Raw genomic sequence first — 25,468 nt, 5'->3', positions numbered from 1 at the left:
TGGTTGATTGTCGTTGTCGTTTGAGTCCACGTGTTGTTTGTTCTCTGTAGTAACAACTTGTGGAGGTTGGTGTCTGTGAGGAGTTTGATGGTTTAGGAACGCAGTTCTAGTGATGATTCAGTTGTTTATCGCAAAGTGAAGTAACAAGTGTCAAGTATGGTTTGGACGGTGTTGTGGTGGTTGCTGCAACTATGTGTTGCTCATCCAGTGATATTGTTGACCTTGGCCATCTCTGTGTATATACTCCACAGACAGGTGTGTAACAGAACTAAAATTGTAGATAAGTAAAGATTATTTGAGTTTTTTATATAGTATGAACTAAATATAAAATTATATTTTGTCCCTGGTATAATTCAAAGCTGTCTCAGACGTATGATCCTCCCAACTTACTAATTTTCTCAAGTTTTACTTAGTTTAGTTAGTTTTATACTGCCTAGAGGAACTCGGGAAGTTGTCATTGAAATGCAAACTGCAAACTTTCACGTTGGCCATTAAAAGTAAAATAATTTTAAGCACAGTTGTCTGATGATTTGAGTGAACGCAATTATTATTGATGCTAGCGATCAGTGTCTGTGTGCAATTTATGTACTCTTTTTAATTTGAGCCACTGACGGAATACGCTGATTTCGGTAAAAGAGACCAACTTTTGTAGTCAAACAGTTAGCAGGTCATATTTTAAACTATAACCGCTTTACGTTCAACTATCTCTGTACAGTAATAAAAACTAAGGGAAAAATGAATTTAGACTGTATTGCTCTCTGTAAGTAGCTCATTCATTGATGTTCCTTTTTTATCAAAATTACAAAATACAAAGGCTATTGCTAAAACTTGAAGAAGAGATGTCTATTTCAATATCTACCAAAGTCAATGCTACATAGTTTGGTTTTGCTGTAGACGCTGGTGTTACTTGACAGTGTCATCTATCCCTTTGGTAATAGATTACTGTGAATACCCTATTATTTTTTTAACGTTGTCTGAACTGTTTGAACGAGCGAATGAAATAAGTATTTTCCTCATCGTGTCTTCCTATTACCAGGGAGCATTTCAAAATAATAGTGCCTTGGCAAAATATTATTGAGATTACTGTTATGGTTGTAACGTTGTCTGAACTTTTAGAACGAGTGAAATAACAATGATATCGTCTTTCTTTTAACAGCCACTAGCTAAAATATTCCGAACGAGAAAGTAATAGGTGACGAAATAATAGTTTTATCCACAACCCAATTATTATTGAAAAGCTAAGGAACGTTCCTCACTATTGTTGCAAAGTAACAGTATTTCCCGTCTATGTTGCAGGCCGCAGCGCAGGTGCTGGTGGAACGGGTCAGTTCCCCGTCTCCCCCCGCGGCTGTCCCTCCCCCCGTGTCCTCCTCCCTCCCTCACACCCTCTCACTGCTCCAGGAGGCCAGTGAAGGGTGGAAGAGAAGAGTCAACCCCTCGGATGCCACCAAGTTCTCTGTCGCAGGGAAGATGGGACCAGTCTCTCCCATGCTCTCGCCGCTGCTCTCTCCCAACATGGAGCGGAAAAAGGTGAAGCCGGAGAGGTTCAGGAGTAAAGGGCCAGGTCGGTTTATATACTACAATATTATACGAATAGCTACTGTATAATTCTATATACTTTATAATAGCTATTGATGGTTATAACGTTTTCAACTTGGAAGTGCCAAAAAAGGAAAGCTAGTGGCACATTTTGTGATCTTGTGAGTAAAGCCCCATATACTCTGATTAACTTCTTTGAATTTGCGGGTTTAATGATTGAAAGGGTAAAAAAAAGTGAAATACAAATTTTTGTTAACTACACAGTCTGCTTCAGATACATAACGCTGAACTGGAAAGACAAATAACAGTGAACTTGTACCTGAAAAACAACTTTACAGACACAAATACATTATCACTAGATCAATAGTATTATTTGCATCGCATACAAATATTGCAACATAGATAAGGTATTAATTTTTAGAAAAACTAGGGGTGTGTGAATAATGGGTATTGGAAAGTTTGAATTATTGATCAAATATTTGAGTATTCGAGTCCCTCTTGAATATTAAAATAGTAAATAGACGTAGTAATAAATCCCCAATGGCTACAAAGTATATCATATGATTCTTTATTCTTCATTCTATGTATTGTGTTGCTTTATTTTATCCTTGAACTTGCATTCCAAAAACTTGATTGGTAGTCACACGTGTGCCTTCAGTATTTATCAATCCAAAACCTACAAGCCCATATCATAGTAAGTAGGGCTAAGATATTTTTCCTTTTTTAGAGTAAAGTAAAAATTATAAGTGTTTCATACAGATTCCATAAACATACAGTGAACAACTGTTTATTAAGTTAATTATAGTAAAATCTACTTAAGTATAATTCCAGGCTTACCATTGGGAAACTTTTTGGACTTTTTTTGGAATTTTAAGAATTATATTTGGTTCCTAAAAATCACAGTTTGAACTCCCCAGGTAAAAATACAGTTTTTAGGGCTTTTGATATATTTCCAATAAATATACTATAATTCTGTTCCGCAGGCCCCAAAGACGCACAGTCAGTACCCACCTCTCCTGATGCAGAAGTTTCAGCTCCCTCCACCCCTGCTGCGTTCAAACGTAGTGTGTCCGCCCCTGGTGAAGAAGATAAAAGTAAGTGGTCCTAGTGTAGCTTTTCAACCGTAATATAACATTTACAAATCATGATAATCAATGTAATCTTAATATCAGGTGAATACATCAATATTTTACTTAGCAACTTATTTGTCTTTGAAAACACTATAAACTGTTGTAACCATTGCAGCTTTGTCCTCTGAAGGCCCTCTAGTCACTGTTCCAAAGGCCTTTGACGAGGATTTCACCAACTTCTTCACGTCCAGTGCCGTAGTCACCAGTGAACGTATTCAGCTGAGGGACGAGGACTTGGAAACCGTGTCCAGGACTACATCACAACTGTGAGTAAAAGGGTTGGATGACTTGAACTTACATTGCATTATTAAGTGTTAAATGATTAAAAGTATATATGAAAGTTGTTTTAAGTTTATTTTTGGAATGGTGTAATAGGTACCTTTTCATGGTAAGAGCATGCGTAACGCATTTGTTGTCATTCTCTGACTGTGAATAGACAAATGTTAATGTAATGTTGGCCTTCAGCCTAAAATGACTACAATATATGACTCCATTCATCCAGAGATTTAGCAAAAAATAGTTTCTTTGTACAGTTTGCAGATTACCACAGATTACCACGAACAGGTGCAGTTCTCGGTACTTATTGGTACAGCAAATAGAGTAAGCAAAATTGGTAGATTCTCCCTAAGCTTTTAACCATCATGATAAATTGATTTAAAAAATATAAATATAATTTTTTACCTAGTATTTGTATATCTCTATATTTACAAAAAAACCTAATGGAGAAAATATTTTTTTTAATTATAAATATGAAAATACAGGGTGGGGCAATGAAAGCGCCCCAATTTATAAGCAGTACAAACTCAATAATATTCACCCTATGGATATAAATAGCACATCAAAACACAGCTTATCTTTTGCCATTTTAACTTAACAAAGTCATTTTTCCATTTCTTGAGAACGAAATCCTGCAAGTGACGTCCTACTTGACATTAGGCACTTGAAAACTCCATCAAATACTCCTCCAGCATTTCTTCAGGAATCACTTTGTAACGGGTCAAATGTGTAGGGGGTAAAATAACGGCTAAACCACGAACTTTAAACAGCTAAACATAAGCTGTTGAGTAAGCCTAGTCGCGACACTAAACTGACGTCGTACCTAACCTCCAATTCCAAGACCGCAGACGACGTTGGTGTCAGTTTGGTTGTTTGGCTGTTCGACTGCGTCTGAGGCCGGGCTACGGGAGAGAAGATGAGCAGCGGGGTCACCTTTGAGCGGTACGCGGCTGTAAGCCTGTTAAAGCTGCCATGCGCCTGCCTTCGCTGCCAGTTTTTTTTTGTTTCTGTAACTCGTTGACCAATCAGGAATCGTTTTAACTTTCGTCTCCATTCTGAGACGAAGGTGAAGTAAGAAGAAGTTTTGTGAAGTTTGGTTCATTCGTATTCCCGGCTTTTGTTGAGGCATTCGCTAATTATTCGTCCTTTCGTCTTCGATTTGAAGAGTTTTCGTGCTACTACGTCGTCGTAAAAGTCACAGTAAGTTCTGTGGTGCATCGAGTGCGCGAAAAATCGTTTTTTACAGTATTACTACTTCGTTTGGTAAGTTGTACAATAAAACTTAGACAACTTAGGTTTTTCTTTCGGCAGAACTTTGTCGAAGTTCATAGGCTAGGCCTGATTCGCAGACCTCGTCATACGCTTTAACCAACTCATTTAATTAAAGTATCGGAGTTGGTGACAGATCATTTCGATTAACGTTTCGTAATCCATATCTGGGACTTTCTTTTTAAATTCTTAAACCCCTTTGTAAAGTTCCCGAACGCCCCGAAGTTGGCCCCAGCAGACAGGTTTCTGCTTGATAATTATTGCAGAAGTTTGCTTAAGTTGAACACGTGGGGAAGTTGAAGTTTTAGTTTTTCTTTTTTCGTATCAGCTCCTGAAGCAGTTTTATTTTTAGTTTCAGTTTTTTTTTTTCTCTCGTTTCGTGTCTCACTTGGACAACTTAAGCCAACTCGTTTTCTTGTTTAGTAAATTCAGACTCTGTGGGAGTTAGGCTAGGTTAGGCCTATCTTGTACTAACCTTGTTTGTTTCAGGTCGACGACGTAACTCCGTAGGTAAGCGGAGTGACTACTTAGCTTACTTGTTGATTTGTTAAGTTAGCTAGTAGTGTGTCATTTAGATATTTGCCCACGGAGTCAAGTCAAAATTATTATTTTGCCCACAAGCCCTAGGCTAGAGTGGTGATTTCTAGTTGGGTGGTTAGTAACCCGCCACGTTCGTCTCGAGCTCTGACAACCGGGGCTATCAAAGTTAGGCTATCCGAATCACCATCGACTCCTGGGAAACTCCCCGCGACCAGACTAGGGCGAATCCTGGGATCTCGTTACCTTACCGGTGGCGTAATTTCCCTCTTGTCGTCCGCCAGGAAAATTACGTCACATAAATGGCGCCTGAAACAGTTGGACCAGTGATTGGATAGTCTGATAGTACTTGGTGAGCTCAAGCTAAGATCGCTGTAGCAGCTGACGGAGAGTTGCGAGATGCCTACGTTAACCGCTCTAGCCTATCAAGTATTCGCCTAGGCCTACTGTTATTTTTTATTCTACGTTAACGTTCTAGCCTAGCATTTCTAGTTTATTAGGTAGCTTAGGCCTACATATTTTCTGGTTTCGTCATTGTAGCCTATTGCTAGCCTAGGCCTATTGGTGTTTAGCGTTAAATATTTTAGCCTATTTGTGTGATAGCCTATTTATTTTAGGTAAAACGTTTACTTTATAGTAGCCTATTGCATTTTAGCCTTTTATTATTGGATTTTGGAGCAGTTTGGACTTGGTCCTATTTTAACAAATTTTCTGGGTTTTGAGTACCTAGTTGGGACTTAGGCTGGTAAAAAAAAAAAAAAAAAAATAAAACAATTTTTTTTTTTTTAAAGTTGTCTTGTTTGGACTTACTTAGTGCTGTTTAACGTTAGGCCTGAATTTAAATAGGCCTATTGTGGATTTTCATAATTGTTAATCAATTTCAGCCTTTTAAACTATTGTTGCAATTTGTTTGTCTTGTTGTGCACTAATACTTTGCAGCTATGCCCAACTCGCTCCCTGAAATTTTGACAACGACGCCAGGAGTTCTAACCATGGCTGGGGCCGTGGTGACTACGTCATCGGTTATCCCTACCTGCTCGTGTGCATCAACAGTTACTACTACGTCAACGGTGTACACACGACCGGTGACCTCGACCGGCTATACCGCTCCGCTCTACCCAACGGATGATCCACGTGTCGGCTGGATACATGAGCTGTCAAAGCAACAGTTGATGGTGGAGATGGCGCGACACCAATTGCCATCACACGGTACACTGGCGGAACTGCGCAAACGTCTCTGCACATACTGGCGGAGCAACGCTGGCACATCGTCTTCTCCAACCTCCCAGGAGGAGGTGCTTACGACTGGCCAGGTGTTAGATAACCAGGCCCGGACTTCGATGCATGATACTACTCCACGCCCATCGCCTTTCGACTACCGAACGGGGTCCATTCATCATCCTACTGCGTGGAGGCCACCCGGTACCTATGGACTCGTAGGCCTACCCCCTGCGACATTCCAGCGTCAGAGCCCACCTGCTGCGGTCACCTCGGCACCGCACGAACTGTCCTTCGCCGGACAAGAGGACGTTACTGATGCCCAGCATACCTTCGACTCGGCTCAAGGGTCTCTGCCTCGGGAATACCCCTTCGAGGACACAATACATCGAAGTTTGGACCGCATACGCCAAATGCTAGGCCTATCGACCAATGCCGACCTGCGCAGCATGGAGCACACGTTAGCCGAGGTGTTGAACCTCGAACGGCGGGGCCCAAGAACACATGATGCTGACTACGCTGAGCCGCCAGCTAACGAGATGGACCAGCTAACCTCTCGGTACGCCGTCCCGTCTCGGACGAACGATGTGTATGGAGGTGTCCGGTCTTCGTACGTCCTGCGGAGTCATGACCTGCATGAGGACGTTGCTAAAACGTCGTCCGCCCTCTGTGACAAGGTCCGGAAGTGGAACTTGCGCTTCGACGGCAGACGAGATGCGGTTTCGTTCCTGGAGCGTCTAGAGGAGCTGCGCGAGGCCTACTCTCTGTCGCCAGAGGACGTTTTGAAGGCTTTGCCTTCACTTCTACATGGCCAAGCTCTCCTCTGGTACAGGAACAACAAAATGATGTGGCGTTCCTTCCACGACTTTAGGCGGGCATTCGAGGTCCAGTTCTTCCCTGCTGGCTATCATCGCCACTTGGATGACGAGATACGGAAGCGCACTCAGGGTGAAACAGAGGCATTTAAAGATTTTGTGATTGCCCTGACAACCCTGATCCGACGGAGCGGCACTTTCTCTAACCAGGAAACCATCGACCTGGTGTACTTGAACATGAGGCCGGAGTACAAGTTCATGATACGACGTCATGACTTTGTCACGCTACCCGACCTCATCGAGCGAGCCGACGAATACGAGGAGCTGCTACGGGAGCGCAAGCTGTTCCGCCCTCCCCCTCCAGTTGCTCAAGTGTTGGTACCTGAGACTGCCTACACGCCCAGGCGTCAGTGGACCGTTTCGTCGATGTTGCGGTGATGGAATATTCGGAGCCTGACCGTAAACTGCAACCTACCTCGCCAAAGACCGGCCGCACTGGTGATTACCCTGCAAGGAGTGGGGGTAACCAGGCAAGGCATACGACGCCCACCGTCCCTAACCATATGCGCCAAGGCCTACCGTCTACGAGCCCACCACGATCATCGAGTAACCGCAACCCTCCAGTCTGCTGGAACTGTGATGCACGCGGACATGTCTTCCGAGATTGCAATCAGCCGAAGGTGTTGCGGTGTTACTACTGCAAACAAGTAGGAGTGGCCACTATGAGCTGCGGTTGTCGCGCGGGAAACGCCAGACGGACTCAGGCCGCCGGAGGTCGCCTGAGCCCACGCCCCGTAGCTACACTACCTCCGAAGAATGGAGCTCATGGCTCCAGTACATAACGGCCTTCACTGAATCGGGTTCAGGCATAGTGAGGTCACTTGAGCCCGCAGCGCAGCCGCCTACGACCTCTACCGAGCTCAATTACGTGAGCACCTCGTATGTGTCGGCTGGAAAATCATCTGAGTCAACCGACATCCGACCTTTTATCGACACCTTGCTCCTTGGAAAGAGATTCCAAGCTCCTCAAGTCATTACCTCAAGTCACAGACATCCAATCCACAACATCTACGGACCCTAAAACTAAAGAAAAAGGATTTTCAATCAGAAACAATAATAATAGCCAAAAATGGGAACAACCTAAAAAAGTGTCAAAAGCAAAGCCGCATCCAAAAACTAACCTTAACCTGAACACCACTACAATACAAACAAACAACCGCTATGATGTACTACATCATAATCATGGGGCAGAATACTTAGAAGATACCGGTAGATCTAACAACTTCACAAGCCCAGTACAAAGTAAAGCAAAAGATAAAAGAAGATCTGCTGTGCCTAAATGGATCCATGACAGGGAAAATAGTACTAAAATGGAAATAGAATTATATGCAGATAGTCACGGAAGACAGCTTCCTGAAATAATAAATTTCTGCAGTAAAAATAAAATAAAAGTTAGTGGCCAAGTGATGCCCGGGGCAACTACCGAAAAAGTATATAATGAGGCAATGAGAAGTAGAATTAGGAACAAGATGCTGCTTTTAATATCGGGCTCAAATGACATAATTAAAAAGACAACCAATAATATCTATGAAAACTTAGAAAAGTATCTGGAAAACTTGATTGCTGGAGACAACAGTAAAACAATAATAGTCACTACTATTCCTCACCGCTATGATCTAAATCCAAAGGACTCAGCCCATGATCATATAACCATGATCAATAACTATATCAAAGAAATTACGGTAAGAACTCCTTGCGTAAAAGTTATTGATCTTGACGAACTGGAAAGGTTTCATTTTACCAATCATGGGTTGCATCTGAATCATCGTGGAAAGAAAAAGCTATCCTACATGATAACATCACTCATAAATAAAATTAAGATAAACAACGTCACACATGTTATTGGAGGTGATAGGCCTGTAAATAGTAATTCTGTAAATAGTAAATCTGTAAATAGTAAATCCGTAAATAGTAACTCTCCCAGACAGATAAGAAATTCAGCTGGTATTAATATCATCCAAGCAAACATGAAGGACATTATAGATGGATTTCAGAACAACGAGACTGTGGGTTTTGCGCATACAATATCAGCTGACCTGGATAGTGAGAGGAGTATGAGTGCTGGGGTTGCGGTTACCTTCCGGAATCAATTTGGCAAGCCCCTCCTTTCAAATTGCCTTAGCAGTCACTTGGCATATCAAAAGGTGAATAAAGGAGCAAGCATATTTAGTCTCATTACAAAAACTAAATATTTTTTGAAACCTACAAAATTTGACTACGACTGTGCTTTTGAACAACTGACAAATGAATTTAAAAAAAGACAGCTTAAGATACTTATATGTTCAGCAATGGGTTGCGTTAGAGATCAAATATGGCCAGATCACTTTATACAAAACTTAATAAGATTTCAAAAAAATACTGGAGCAATTGTAAATATTATCTGCTATTATCAAAACTCAAATAGGCTTTTATACAACGGTGTACCCTATAACTATTTTCTGAAACGTCCACAACAAATTATTGATGTCTATCACACCCAACAGTCTTCCCCTATCAGCGAGCTTCACTTGGAATCATCTGCATCCGTTTCCAATAGATCGACACTAGACCAAAGAACTTCACCTAAGCCAACTCACAACAGCCCAACCTCCACTAGTAACCCTGCCAGTCCAAAAGTCACTCCTGGTGATCTTCAGTTTAGTGAAGTGGTCAAGCTTCCGGGAAGTGTTAAAAAGCAGAGCAGTGGCGCATTAGAGAGTGTAAATAGTGTAAATATTCAAGTTCCACCATGTCAAATGTCTTTAAATAATAGTAGTTTTTTATGAATACCAATTTGTCATCAAATTTGAAGGGGGTTAGCTTTAAGTATAAGAGTATATCATGTGTTAAAACTTATCCAGAGTTTCCAAAAGAATCCAATTCAATCCATACATTAACTACCAAACAAAGAGAAATTGAAGAAAATTTATCTTACCCCAGAGAAATAATTCCTTTAAATGTTGATAAAAATTCATCTTTTTTAAATGCTGATAAATCCTCTAAATCCTCTAATGTAAGCCTTTTAGACCAAGATAACTACTGTGTAAATTGCAAAGAGTGTCATTTTGATCTGTATAAAAAATGTGTTAAGTGGGAATATGGTCAAACCTTTTGTTTTTAATTTTAAAAAGTATTACAAAAACTATAGAAAAATATTTAAAGCTGTTTGCGATAAGGCTAGGAAAATGTTTAATTGTAAAGTTATATCATCTTCAGATAATAAGAGCAAAGCGGTGTGGAATGTTGTGAAGTCTGAACTTGGAGTCCTGAATTCCAATCATTTGGATTTCCCTGATTTGTGTGTCGGAGACAAGCAATTAAAAGATGGACAAAATGTGGTAAATTTTCTCAATGATAAATTTTGTAACATTTACAAAAATATAAATTGTATGCCTTGCTTACACACTGCAACTAATTTGATTAATAATACTAGTAGGCCTAATAATATAAGAATGAAATTTCAGTTCAGACATGTATCGATTTTAGAAATTAAAAAAACCGTTAGAAATTTGAAAAATAAAAAATCTTCTGGATGGGATGAAATTCCTATTGAATTAATTAAAAATGTCATAAACCATATTGCAGAGCCTCTGTGTCTAGTAATCAATCAATGTTTTGATGAAGGAATTTTTCCCTATCAATTAAAAAATGCTGAGCTGAAACCACTTTTCAAAAAAGGCTCAGTAATGGACCCTGATAACTATCGTCCTATTTCAATACTCCCATCTTTGTCTAAAATCTTTGAAAAAATTGCTTACAACCAAATCTATTCATATTTCGAAAATAATGATTTATTTACCAATAAACAATATGGTTTTAGATCTGGGAAAAACACTATATCTGCTGTCTCAGACTTCATAAATCAGGTTTCTGATGGCTTGGATGGGTCTCAGAGCACAGCTGCGGTGTTCTGTGATCTATCCAAGGCATTTGATTGTGTCAATTACAATATATTAATGAGTAAACTTAAATATTATGAATTTTCTGATATGGCTCTGTCTTGGATGCATTCATATTTGACTAGCAGACATCAAAGAACAATAATCGTAAAAAATGGTAAAAAATGTATTTCACAGTGGCTTAACACTAAATGTGGGGTTCCGCAAGGGTCAATACTAGGCCCCTTGCTATTTTTAATATTTATTAATGACTTACCTCGAAATGTATCGTCTAACCTTATCTTATATGCTGATGACACTACAGCAATAGTTAAATCAAATAATTTGCAAAATCTTAAACAAGAAATCAGTCTTTCTATTCTTAATTTATCTAATTGGTTTACAGCCAACGGGCTAAAACTTAATAATTCTAAAACACAGGTGATGTTATTTCAAACAATTCAGAATAGGCAAAACTCCACTGTTGAATTATCTTATGATAATAATATTATATCCTTTACTGAAAATGCGAAATTTTTGGGTTTAGATATCGATAAGAATTTAACATGGAAAACACACATAAAAATGGTAGTTGGTAAATTAAATACGGCTTGCTTTCAAATGTATGTTTTGAGAAATGTAATAGATTTAAAAACTAAACTCACAGTGTACTATGCAATGTTCTTTTCTGTCTTGCAATACGGGATTGAATTATGGGGAGCAACTTCTTATTCTAAAGCAGTTTTCAAAATTCAGAAGAAATTTATAAGGATTTTATCATTTATGCCTAAAAGAACCTCATGCAGAGCTTTATTTGCTAAATATGAGATATTAACTTTGCCTTCACTTTATATATTTAAAATGATGGTGAATTTTAAAATTAATTATCAAATGTACAATGATAAACAAATCAGTCATCCATATCTTACACGCTCAAAAAATTTTCAATATCCAAGACATCGCCTTTGTTTATATGAAAGATCTCCTTATTATATGGGATTAAGGCTTTACAACAGTCTACCCACTAATTTTAAAGAAATTAACAGTATTTTAAAATTTAAAAATGATTTCAAACGATACCTTTTACAGACAAATTATTATAATATTTCTTATTATTTAAATGATAAGTAAATATATTTTAGTTTAAGCTATGTGGATTTTAGTTTTGTTATGTAACTTAGTGTTTAAGATCTCTGACAATATCACCTGTTTCACCAGCTAACGCTGGATCTGTGAAATGTTTTGTGATAATAAAGTAATATTTCTATAATAATGGTACTTTACCTCGTCAAGTAATCCAAATGTTGTTTGAGGTTAACAACCTACATGTTTCGCCGTAAATACGGCATCGTCAGGGTTACAAAAACGAAGACATCGATGTCACACGCACACAATAAATACACGAATACGAACATTTAATTACGGAAAGACAAAGTAAACATTTAATTGACATTGATAGGCCTATCACACGCACACGACACGGACGGTCCCGGCGCAGGTAGTAGACTGCAGTGTCAGACTCCTTCCTCGTTGTTGTCCATGTTATCAGTAGGACAAAGGTCAGGTGGCCGGTTATTTTGGTGAATTAGCACATTGAAAATAGAGTGTGACTGGAACTGCAATTTTTCGTTGAGGATATGTCCATTGGCAGTGTTGTCGTGGTACAATTTGTAAATTTCAAACTCCTCTAACGTGTTTAGTTTACTACCTTTACTGCATTTATGTAGCACCTCAAGACCGTCAGTAATCTCACTCATGTTATGGTTTAGGTCGATTAAATGCTGGGCAAACGCTGAATTTTGTTTGATTAAACGTGGTTTGGGCCTGTGTTCGTTGTAGCGAGTAGCGAACCCACGACCTGTTTGCCCAACATATTGGCTCGGACAATCTTGGCATTTAATTTTGTATACACCTGTCATTTCCATTTTATCTCTTGATCGGTCAATTTGTGACAGGGTGTTACGAGTACGGTTTGTAGTTTTGAATGTTAATTCGATTCCCTGCCTACGAAGCTCTTTGGATAGGCAATTTTGTAGTGTGTGGGAATATTCAATACATACGTACTTCTTACGTTCGTCCTTTTGTTTGACCTCTCTATTACGGTGTTTGATTACCTGCGCCGGGACCGTCCGTGTCGTGTGCGTGTCGTGTGCGTGTGATAGGCCTATCAATGTCAATTAAATGTTTACTTTGTCTTTCCGTAATTAAATGTTCGTATTCGTGTATTTATTGTGTGCGTGTGACATCGATGTCTTCGTTTTTGTAACCCTGACGATGCCGTATTTACGGCGAAACATGTAGGTTGTTAACCTCAAACAACATTTGGATTACTTGACAAGGTAAAGTACCATTATTATAGTCATATAAAGTAATCCAGGGGCCATCAACATGGAATTTAATAGTAATATTTCATTTCATTTCATTTCATTTCAAGCTCTGTTGGATACCGGAGCAGTTGTAAACCTCGTCGGGGATGAGGTTGTTCGTCACTTCGACGAGTGTGGGGTAAAACCTAAGATATCTTCGGCGGACCTGAGGATGGCTGATGGTACACGTTGTCGGATTGAGACGAAGTACCACATCCCGGCCCAGATCTTAGGTGAAAACCTCATACTCGGAGCCTATTTTGTGCCTGGGCTCACCACGGACGTCGTATTGGGTATGAGGTGTATTCGAAACCTTAACCTCATACGAATAAACGTCAACCACGATGGCACTTTCGACACGACCACGACTCTTCCTTGTGCGACGGGCACACTGGAACCGCTGACGTCAAAGGAAGAACGACATCTCCAGAATTTTCTTGAGAAAGAGCTTCCTCTCTTCGATGCTGTTGTGGGACCCACGGCGTTGACTGAGCATGTCATCCGGCTCAAACCAAACGCTGTCCCGATCAAACAGCGCCACTACCCTCGTAACCCTGCAATGCAAGCGGTCATCAACGATGAAGTAGCTGCCATGCTGAAGGATGATGTAATCGAACCATCCGAGAGTCCATGGAGCTCTCCGATCGTGTTGATCCGGAAGTCGACTGGGAAATACCGCTTTTGCATCGACATGCGCAGGGTGAACGACTCCTCGATCAAGGACGCCTATCCTCTGCCTAGGATTAACGCCATCCTTGAGAAGCTCAGGCAGGCCAAGTTTATTAGTACCTTGGACCTGAAGCAAGGCTACTGGCAAGTGCCATTGGCCGTCGACAGTCGCCCCGTGACCGCCTTCACTGTGCCAGGCCTAGGCCTTTTTCAGTTCAAGGTCATGCCGTTTGGCCTACACTCTGCCGGTGCCACGGTGCCACCTTCCAGCGCCTTCTGGATCGAGTCATCGGGCCTGAGCTGGAGCCGAAGGTCTTCGCGTACCTTGATGACCTTGTGGTAGTGTCAACATCTTTCGAGGAACATCTAGAACTTCTAGGGGTTGTTTTTCGCCGCCTACGCAAGGCGGGCCTTCGTTTAAACCCCGAGAAGTGTCACTTCGCCCGTAGGGAGCTGAAGTATTTGGGACACATCGTGAGCCAAGATGGAATTGCCACGGATCCTGAGAAGGTCCGCGCCATTCAGGATTTCCCCGCACCCACGAACGTCAAGGGACTTCGCAGTTTCCTAGGCCTTGCGTCGTGGTATCGGCGATTCGTCGAGAAGTTCGCTTCAGTAACCATTCCGCTTCGAGGTTTGCTGAAGAAGAACGCCAAGTGGCTCTGGGGACCCGAACAAACTAAGGCATTCGAAGCTCTGAAGCACGCCTTGGTGACGGCCCCGATTCTCGCCTGTCCCGACTTCAGCCAACCCTTCGTGCTCCAGGTCGACGCCTCGAATTATGGCCTGGGAGCAGCGTTAACTCAGAGTGTAAACGACCGAGAAGTGGTCGTTGCGTATGCCAGTAGGCTACTCTCTGAGGCCGAACAGAACTACACAACTACCGAGAAGGAGTGTCTCGCTCTCGTGTGGGCTGTTCGGAAATTCAAGGCTTATCTCGAAGGCTACCACTTCATTGCGATAACCGACCATGTCGCCCTAAAATGGCTGCTTAAGCTCAGTGAGCCTAGTGGGCGCCTGGCTCGGTGGGTTATGGAGTTGCAGCAATTCGACTTCGAGATAAGGTACCGCAAGGGGACGGCGAACAGAGTGGCCGACGCCCTGTCTCGTCAGCCGGTCCCGGAAGTGCCCAGCTCGTCTGGTGAACCCGATCAACCTACGTTTGAGGTCGGAGTTTTAACCAGACGCGGTGCTAGGGAACAGTTGCGGTTACGACGCCTAACCGATGCTGAAGGTGACGAACCTTCACTCGGTGATGATCCGGCGGGTGACGTGATCGACGACGAAGCTCCTGGTCCGACGCAGCTGGAGACTGACGACCCATCATCCGACGTGGACAACGATGGTAACCCGCCGGGCAGCCACGGTGCTTGGTATGACCGCCTTCGCAACCTGGTCAGCAAACACCCTGGGCGATACTCGAGATACCAGCTTCGCGACGGTAAGCTGTATCGTGCTGTCTCGAAGAAGGATCGACCTACGACATGGAGGGTGTGTGTGCCAAGCGACCAAGTATCCGTGGTACTGCACGAAAACCACGACACGGCTACGGCAGGACATCTTGGGGTGAAGAAGACGTTAGCCCGAGTTGGTGGGGAGTACTTTTGGCCTAACTGGCGTCGTGAGGTGAAGGCCTATGTACGGTCTTGCGCCCAATGCCAGGCCTATAAAGTACCCCAAACAAAACCAGCTGGGAAAATGTACTTCCGACAACCCCAAGGACCGTGGTACGCAGTGTCTGCTGACCTAGTAGGCCCATTGCCTAGATCACAGCGGGGTCAGCGATTTCTGCTCGTGGTGCAGGATACCTTCAGCAAATGGACGGAACTCGCCTCCATTGCGTCTGCAACCGCAAAGAATGTGGTGACGAAGCTGAAGGCTGTCCTCCTTCGACATGGAGCTCCGGATGTGTTGATTACGGACAATGGCACGCAGTTCGTCGGTAAACTGGTTCGAGAGTTGGCTGCTGATTGGGGCATCACGCTACAGACAACGGCCCCCTACAGCCCGCAGTCGAACCCAGTCGAGAGGCAGAACCGGGTGGTGAAGACTATGATTGCGCAGTTCGTGAAAGGCAACCATAGGTCTTGGGACAACCACCTGGTGGAGTTTCAGTACGCCCTCAACACAGCTGTCCACGACTCTACTGGATTCACTCCTGCGATGCTGTGTTTTGGACGCGAACTGAAGCCTCCCTGTGCCGTCCGTGGCCTTTCGTTTGAGGTGTCCGAAACTCCCCAAGGTCCCTCGTTAAGTGAGACCCATCGCAAACGACTGGAGGACTTTCAGCGTCTGATCGCGCAGACACGCAATAACCTCAAGGCCGCCTACGAAAGGCAATCAACATATTATAACCTCCGTCGCAGGGAGGTGACGCACGAAGTCGGCGCGCAGGTGATGAGAAGACTCCACGTCCTGTCTTCTGCTGCTGACGCCATCGTAGGGAAATTAGCACCAAAATATCATGGCCCCTGCATTGTGGACGGTCGTCGAGGTACTAATCTCTACGAGGTGCGTGATGAGGATACTGCTGCACTGCACGTCGTTCACGTGAAAGACTTGAAACCTTTCTGTGCACGTGACTAGTCTGCAAGGATCCCGCAACCGCAGCGACGTCTGGTGATCCGTTGTTCGTCAGTCCTTTCGGTCACGTCAAGCTGCCGACAAGCAGCCATAGCTAACCCTCGTCTGGGGGTGACGTATCCTCGTGAGTAGCTCTTCGCCCCGCTTCCAAGACTCCGAGCCTGCCGTACTACCCTACCTTTGTAAACCCCACGCTTACTCTTCACCTTTGGTTACTCTTCGCCCCGATTCGTTTTCGTCCAGACCTCTGAGGCAACTCGGCCTCAGACAGTCTACATCATTACTAATTTCGCCCACTTTTCGTCGTCAACACCCTGGAGCAGCCGGACCAACGGGGTCCGGCATCGGCTTCTGTCAATTTTTCCTGCCCACGATCCTACTGATGTGTCATCTGCAGGAAAGTTCAACAGCTTTTTTCTTTTTCTCGTTTTTCTTTTTTTTTGTTCCGAAGTGTGGAGGGGGTGTAACGGGTCAAATGTGTAGGGGGTAAAATAACGGCTAAACCACGAACTTTAAACAGCTAAACATAAGCTGTTGAGTAAGCCTAGTCGCGACACTAAACTGACGTCGTACCTAACCTCAAATTCCAAGACCGCAGACGACGTTGGTGTCAGTTTGGTTGTTTGGCTGTTCGACTGCGTCTGAGGCCGGGCTACGGGAGAGAAGATGAGCAGCGGGGTCACCTTTGAGCGGTACGCGGCTGTAAGCCTGTTAAAGCTGCCATGCGCCTGCCTTCGCTGCCAGTTTTTTTTTGTTTCTGTAACTCGTTGACCAATCAGGAATCGTTTTAACTTTCGTCTCCATTCTGAGACGAAGGTGAAGTAAGAAGAAGTTTTGTGAAGTTTGGTTCATTCGTATTCCCGGCTTTTGTTGAGGCATTCGCTAATTATTCGTCCTTTCGTCTTCGATTTGAAGAGTTTTCGTGCTACTACGTCGTCGTAAAAGTCACAGTAAGTTCTGTGGTGCATCGAGTGCGCGAAAAATCGTTTTTTACAGTATTACTACTTCGTTTGGTAAGTTGTACAATAAAACTTAGACAACTTAGGTTTTTCTTTCGGCAGAACTTTGTCGAAGTTCATAGGCTAGGCCTGATTCGCAGACCTCGTCATACGCTTTAACCAACTCATTTAATTAAAGTATCGGAGTTGGTGACAGATCATTTCGATTAACGTTTCGTAATCCATATCTGGGACTTTCTTTTTAAATTCTTAAACCCCTTTGTAAAGTTCCCGAACGCCCCGAAGTTGGCCCCAGCAGACAGGTTTCTGCTTGATAATTATTGCATAAGTTTGCTTAAGTTGAACACGTGGGGAAGTTGAAGTTTTAGTTTTTCTTTTTTCGTATCAGCTCCTGAAGCAGTTTTATTTTTAGTTTCAGTTTTTTTTTCTCTCGTTTCGTGTCTCACTTGGACAACTTAAGCCAACTCGTTTTCTTGTTTAGTAAATTCAGACTCTGTGGGAGTTAGGCTAGGTTAGGCCTATCTTGTACTAACCTTGTTTGTTTCAGGTCGACGACGTAACTCCGTAGGTAAGCGGAGTGACTACTTAGCTTACTTGTTGATTTGTTAAGTTAGCTAGTAGTGTGTCATTTAGATATTTGCCCACGGAGTCAAGTCAAAATTATTATTTTGCCCACAAGCCCTAGGCTAGAGTGGTGATTTCTAGTTGGGTGGTTAGTAACCCGCCACGTTCGTCTCGAGCTCTGACAACCGGGGCTATCAAAGTTAGGCTATCCGAATCACTATCGACTCCTGGGAAACTCCCCGCGACCAGACTAGGGTGAATCCTGGGATCTCGTTACCTTACCGGTGGCGTAATTTCCCTCTTGTCGTCCGCCAGGAAAATTACGTCACAACTTTAGTTTTTGGACAATTCTTAGCTTCGGTTCAAGCAAATCTGTGGGGTGACTTTGAAAACCCTCAAACTTCTAGTAGCTTATTAGAAACCCCCCCTTCCAAAAAAAGAGCCAACGTAAAGCTTTCAACAACAACAGCTTCCTGGCAAATCTCTTTGGACTTTGAGTTACTGCGACTCGCACACTTTCAACATTTGCTGGTGTACAGTTTTGCGGCACCTACCGATTATTTTTAAGGTTTAAGCGTTTATCCTAAATAATTTTACCCAGTTCACCATTGTTTTCCAATCTGGAACAGTACCATGTTGACCAAGGATGGAATGTGGTCCAAACAATCTCTGGGTTTTTGGACAAGAACAACTATTTTAAAAATAGGTTTGCACATCAAAATCTCAGTGTTAATAGCCTCGGGCATAATATTTTCTAAAATGGCATAGTTTAATTGATGTTTTAAGCACAGCTGATCATTCGTTGTTGCAACAATTAACATGTGACAGCTAAAACAAATTGTGGCGTTCTCATTGCCCCACCCTGTACTTGTACAGTTTACAATTCCAAAACCCAACCTGATAAAAATATAAGACCCTGATTTGTGCTGTGGGGAAATTTATGACCTTTCACAGCCCTGTAGGCTACCCACACTCATTGATTTATACTTTGTTGTTGATTGAGCTTTAGTGGGGGATCTTAAGAAAAAAAACCATAAGAAAACTGCAAATTGTGATAAGAGTATGCCCTTTGGTGGGAATGTAGTTTAAGGTTAGGCAATGAAAATGAGATGGGGAGGCACCGACAAAAGTTGCTATAATAAAAATGGCGGCGATTTTTCAAAATGGCTGCCCGTATTTTGGGTTTTATATATTTTCTTTTGATATACATCATGCAAAATGGTGTTTCTGATAAATCTTTAGGTTTTTAGGTACAAGCTAAGTAAATAAGTTCAGTAATAAGGTAATAAACGTAAATTTATTTACAGAAAATGTATATCACCAACTAAAAACACGCTATATTTTATAAGTTGCAGAATATTTCTACCAACACCATTCTTAGCTATTTTGTCTATAGGGAAGTAGCTATTACCGTAGGTGATATGGTAAGACCTAGGCCCGAGATCGATTTACTTTTTCATTTTAATGTCCCCAGAGGCCAAAAACACCATTTGTTCAAATTTGTATACAGTTGAACCTCTATAAGACGAATTTCAAGGGGTACGGGAAATATTCGTACAATAGAGGTATTCTTAATAAAGAGGGTCGTTTTATCGAGGTTTAATGCTGCTGTTATTCTTCTTATAGAGGTTTCTCCTTGCTCCAAGGTTTTTCCAAGCAATGATTGAGGAAGGAGGAGGGATGGGTGGGGGTTTCATGTTGAGACAAGCTTCTGTTTGTTTTGAAAACTACGTACTATGGAGGTTAAGATTATGATAAATTCGTCTTATAGAGGTCACGTTCGTCTTGTAGAGGTTTTGTGCTAAGAATATTCGTTGTATAGAGGTTAATCAGTCCTAGCCCATGTCACAAACAAATTCGTCTTATGGAGGTTTTTAACTTAATTACTACGTTGTATAGAGGTGTTTTTAGCATTGACCTATATGAAAGTGTCAAGGGGATTAAAAAAAATTCGTCTTATCGAGGAATTCGTTTTAACGAGGTTCGTACAAACGAGGTTCAACTGTATATGTATATATTTTTGTGTGTGTGTCCGTGAACACAATAAATTGAGTATTTTTTGTCCGATTTTGATGAAATTTTGTTTGAAGGTATAAGGTGGGATAAACTTGAATGATTTCGCGAACCAGCAAGATCGGACCATGGGAACGGGGTTTTACGGGGGGTTTTATGGGGTGAAAATTGTTTTTTTTCAATTTTTGACCTTCTAAACACAACATGTCCCAACTTCTCTCCAGACCTTTTCAAAGAGCTTAAAAAAACAAATAATTTAGTATATAAAAGTGTTTTTGTACAATTATTGGTTACGGATAAAATTCCAAAAATTGTTATTTTAAAATTCCCATGTTATTCTTATGGAGAATGTTGCAGTTTGCTTGTTTATGTATACATTTTAATCGAACTTGGTAAATTTATTTATTTTATACTGAGATATTAATATTTTACTAAAAAAAAACACACTTTTTTACCCTCCCTGTAGCAGCAAGCCTAGGTACTCATAAAACCTAATGCTAATTAAATGCGTTTAGTTGAAAATCAACTCAGGCAAATGGAAATTCGCTTAGTCTGCAGGTTCGCTGCGGCGGGGGTATTTCTGATTCATTTCATTCCACACAGATTTTCATTGAAAACGTTTATATCTATATCAATTTCGGCGGGTAAACCATTTATATCATCAAAGTTCTGAAGTTTTTGATAAGCGTTACATATCCGGTGCTGCAAGCATTTACATTGTTATTATTTGCAGAACAAAGCAAACTATCATTATCTGTCTTTTGTTTTGGCACAGTATAAAAATGGTCCAATCAACAGCTATTGGTTAATATCTACCACTCCGAGTCACTATGAGTCCTCTGAAAAAGTCACTCTGAGGAACTAAGTGTAACGGCTTCGCCATTTTTAGAGTCCAATCTTCATTCACTCGAATCAGAAAAAAATAAAACCCCTAGAACTGGCACCGTGTTAGGCCCAGTGTAACGGCCAAATTTGTACAGGTTTTCTTAATAAAACTACACTCAGAACGTAAGCGACACATAATAATAAACACAACAATGACCTATAGAATCAGCTATTCGGCAATATTTGTCTATTTAGCATTGCCAACCTGGTTGAGAAAAATAATTTAAAGTGTCATAATTTTGTTGACATTTTTATCCTATTATATTTTCATGGAAAAAAATATCTCAAGGAAGAAGAAGAAACTCTCTCTACAGTGATTTCACATTATTAGCGAATTTTCCTATAGGGAATAAGCTATTACCGTAGGTCTCAGGGTAAGACTTAGCCCCGGGACCCATTTACTTTATCATTTTGATGTCCCTAGAAGCCAAACACACCATCCGTTCAAATTCATATATACATGTGTGTGTGCGTGTGTGTCCGTTAGCACGATAACTCGAGCAAAAATGATCCGATTTCGATGAAATTTGGTACAAATGTGTAAACCTACGTTTATTTGAACGAGTTCGTTAACCAGCATGATCAAACCATGGGAACGGGGTTTTATGGGGGGATTTATGGGGTAAAAATTGGGTTTTCTTATTTTTGAACCTCAAAACATAAGATTTCCCATATTTTCTCTAAACCACTTTGAAGAGCTTAAAAAACAAATAATTCTGTATATTGAAGTGTTTTTGTATGGTTGGTTACAGGGAAAATTGTAAATTAAAATTCCCATGTTATTCTTATGGAGGATAAGTAAACCGTTGTAGTTTGCTTGTTTATGCATATATTTGGATCAAACTTGCCCAATCTATTTATTTTATACTAAGCTATTAATATTTTACTAAAAAACACACTTTATTACCCTGTAAGCAGCAAACCTAGGTGCTCGTTAAACCTAATGTTATTTAAATAGATTTAATTGAAACTCAAATCAGGCAAATGGAAATTCGCTTAGTCTGCAGGTTTTCTGCGGCGGGGGTATTTTTATTTTCCTTATGTCTCAAAATGGATGCAAGCAATGGTGAATAACACGTTGTAAATAAAACGTTGTAGGTGAATAACTTAACTCTTAAATAAACAGCTTTTTGGTGACCTTCAGAATTGGCTGAAAACGAGTATATTTTCAGCCTTAGATTATAGACATGATATAATTGTAATGTATTACAAACTTGGTATTAAATTAAAGGCCGGAATCTCCAGATTAAGATTATACCAATATTTAATAGTGTTAATGCCATTTTCAAGCTTTTATTGGTGAATAACTAAGTAAACACAAAATTCGGGCAGCCATTTTGAAAAAACGCCGCCATTTTGGATTATAAAAACTTTAGGCAATGCCTCCCCATCTTATTTTAGTTGTCGGACCATAACCTACATTCTTACCAAAAGGGGTTTTCTTATCACAATTTGCAGTTTTGATATACGTAGCTCCCACACTACTTGAATGATTTTAATTTTCAGTGAACCTTAAAAATATGGCCTTACTGATATGTATATGTTGATGAGAGTGTGTTCATTAATGTTATTTGTTGCTACAGATTGGTCAGTAGGAAGCAGGTGAAGGTACAGAGACGTAGGGTGGCGTCCAGTAATCCAGTGAAGGCGCTGGCAGCTCGTACTGACCTGCGGGACACCTACGTGGAGGTCAAGACAGGGGTCGCCTCACGGGAGGAGCAGCGACTACGTGTAGAGAAATGTATGTAACTTGCCCAAAACTAGGCCTAAAATACGACCTAGATATTAAAATTTACCGAGATAACAAATTCTGCCTTCAAATGAATCATATTACTGAAGTTTTAGGTATTTAAAATTCTCTCTGAGAGCGATTTGTTGGAGTTAAGATAAGTTGAGCTCTACTGTACTTGGTATTGTATCGAAATGAAAAAAAAACCTTTTTAAATTACAGCTCTCAGTAACCAACAATGAAGATAAAACCTTGTCTTTCAAACAATAATGGGAGGTTTGACTACAAAGTCAGTATACACTAATGGCCTTAAAACTATCAAGATTTATGACAAAACATGATGTTTTTGTCATGTGTAGTAGCAAAAGCAGAGGGAAAATATAATTTTGACTCTAGCACACTCTGTGACTTATTCAACTACTTTCGATTTAACAAAAAATGGCTACAGCTGATCCATGATGATATATCTACACTGTATATTACAGCATTGACTTTTGGATACGTAAGTAGACATCTTTAATAGGACCAGCTGTTGCTTATTTCATTTTATGTTTTTGACATCTTTAACATGGGGATGGAATGACTACTTTGTCAACTGAATTGAGTAATAATTTCAGTGGCTAAGAACTCGACCCTAGCTGTGGAGGCGCTGGCAGGCCTAGCCAGCAAGGAGGACTTTGCTGGTGTCCAGTTACGCAGCACTGCGCAGACCACTGCCTCTGTACACACAGGACCGTGGCTGGCGTACGCAGACCTCATGTTGCTACAGGTCAAGGGACGCAGACATGTACAGACCAGGCTGGTGAGACCTCACTACACCAGCGTCAACCAGGGAGACTCCTACGTGCTGGTCACGCCCACTCAGGTAATAAAACACAGAATGAATATGAATATTTCCCAAAGATATTATAACATCGTACTTTTTAGTTTTTAGAAATAAGCTTTGTGCTATGTGCGTTGCAGGTTTGGAATGGCAATATTCTGTGATAATCTTAGTCTGTAAATTAGTCTTGTTAACCCTCCAACTGGTCATTAAAATTTCCCGTACTGGTAAGGTTTTTTTGACCACCGCGCAAGCATTTAGTAAATACCACATTAAACATATAAAATGGTACAAAAAACATACATATTATATATAGATTTTTTCAGAAAGAAATAACCTATTCAAAAATAATAGTTTTAATGGTGTACTTACAAGTATGTTAACAGGTATTCCTCCTATGTGGGTACAGCAATATTGAAAAAAAAATGTTTCTTCTTCTTTTAGTATATTATCTCTGGTCAAATATGTCTTATATCAAAAAATAAGATAGCCAAAATGCTCACAGTTTCATTGTCTTTCCAACTATGTATAACACTTGCTAGTTTATATAAAAAAAAAGTCTATAAAGCAAATATGTGACAAAAACACGAAGCACTTTTTCCGCACAAACACAAGACCTGCTGGACCTGTGCTGGAAACCACTGCCCCAGGCTTCTCACTTCATTTCTCCATAAAAATATTGTGTTTTAGGCCTATATGTGAATTGAAATTATTTACAAAATAAAAAATACAAGTCTTAGAATCAACTTTGGACAAAGGAGCTAACCGTTTACAAGAAGAATTCTAGTCAGAATCGTTAGCGTTATTTTCCCTTGCTCTCTTACCCCTCTTGGGTGCTCTCCAAAAGTGCTCCAACTTGTGAAAACAGCCTGGGTGCACTCCTGAGTTACATGCAGGGCACCAAAAATGACTCCTGGACTTTTTTTGTGGAGTGGAACACACAACACACATCCTGAGTTGTACTCCAGGCAATCTCGTCAATACATGGGACGCAGAGGGTCCTGCATCTCCTCCAGGACCAACGTCTGGTATCTGAGCTCTTGGGTTAGGCACTGCAACATCACTTGATAAACTTTCAACGATGCTAACCATATAGTTGTATCGTGTCATAGGCTGGTCAGTATTTTTCAGGTACAAAATATAACTGTTTAGGAGAGCCATGTCCAAAAAATTTTCAAAGATCTTCTTCCAATATTTTTTTGTAGCTCTTGTACAGATGCTGTGATATATAGACTTATCTTTGCTGTCCACACCACCCATATGGAGGTTGTACTCATTTATTAGGGATGGTTTTATAGCCTCTATTCCACTTTTTTTACTTTTTACTACACGGTCATCTGCGGGGAATCCAGTTGTTATAAGGTAAACAGGCTTGCGTTTTTTCTTTTGTTTGTAGCCAACAAGCAGAACTCCTTGCTTTCTAAAATAGATTGATGTCTCAGGTTGTAATTTAGCATCTAAAACACTTTTGGAGAGTTCTTTTGACCGCTTGTTGACGGTACCGGTAATGTAAGTTTCATTTTGAAGTAACTTTTTGGCAAGAGGTAATTTAGTGTAGTAATTATCTGTGTACAGATGATATCCTTTATTGAGTAAGTAGCATTTATTTAGTAGGTGTAAAACTACCTTTTCTGTAAATGCAATATCAGGATTTGTATTTTCAAGGAAGTCTTTACCACTGTAGAGCTCAGAATGAAGTACGTACCCGGTGTCACTATCGCACACTTCAAATTTTTTTATACCGAAGCGGGCATGTCTTTTGTTAGGCATATATTTTATAAATGTACACCTATTCTTCATCCCTATCATAGACTCATCTAATGAAATGTTCTGGTTTGGAATAAAATAAACTTTAAAATATCCATTCATTAGCTCATAGAAATGTCGCACTTTGAACCATGGATCATGTCCGAGCTGTCCTTTTGGTATATACTGTAGAGAGCTAAGATGGAACATTGATCTCAGTGCCTGAAATCTTACTAGGCTCATATTATCAGGAAAAAAAGGTAATCTCTGAGATCTAACAGTTGACCAATAATTTTCAATGTTCTGTTTGTAATTCAGACCCATATTTATAAGAAGGGCCATAAAACGCTTCATTTCCTTGATAGAGGTTTCTTTCCACCTTCTTAGTCTACTGTTTGGCGTCAATGTACCTCCATTTATAGCTGATTCT

At 40.9% G+C, this 25,468-nt stretch overlaps 1 protein-coding gene across 4 annotated transcripts in view; it reads left to right on the top strand.

The window, feature by feature from the left end:
- LOC129002235 (supervillin) overlaps nucleotides 1-25,468 on the top strand; it is a 152,799-nt gene that overhangs the window by 113,347 nt on the left and 13,984 nt on the right. For all 4 annotated transcript variants that reach the window (XM_054429887.1, XM_054429889.1, XM_054429886.1 and 1 more), the window contains 5 exons: nucleotides 1,297-1,564; nucleotides 2,523-2,633; nucleotides 2,785-2,935; nucleotides 22,324-22,481; nucleotides 23,087-23,334. In XM_054429887.1, coding sequence (XP_054285862.1) covers nucleotides 1,297-1,564; nucleotides 2,523-2,633; nucleotides 2,785-2,935; nucleotides 22,324-22,481; nucleotides 23,087-23,334 — 936 coding nt within the window. The remainder of the gene's footprint in view (nucleotides 1-1,296; nucleotides 1,565-2,522; nucleotides 2,634-2,784; nucleotides 2,936-22,323; nucleotides 22,482-23,086; nucleotides 23,335-25,468) is intronic.

Source organism: Macrosteles quadrilineatus, unplaced genomic scaffold (assembly GCF_028750875.1).
Source record: "Macrosteles quadrilineatus isolate MER2022 unplaced genomic scaffold, UCM_ALF_1.0 Scaffold_9__3_contigs__length_116548681, whole genome shotgun sequence".
NCBI classification, from domain to species: domain Eukaryota; kingdom Metazoa; phylum Arthropoda; class Insecta; order Hemiptera; family Cicadellidae; genus Macrosteles; species Macrosteles quadrilineatus.
The sequence above is the reverse complement of the archived record's forward strand: the minus strand, read 5'-3'. Positions and strand labels throughout refer to the sequence as shown.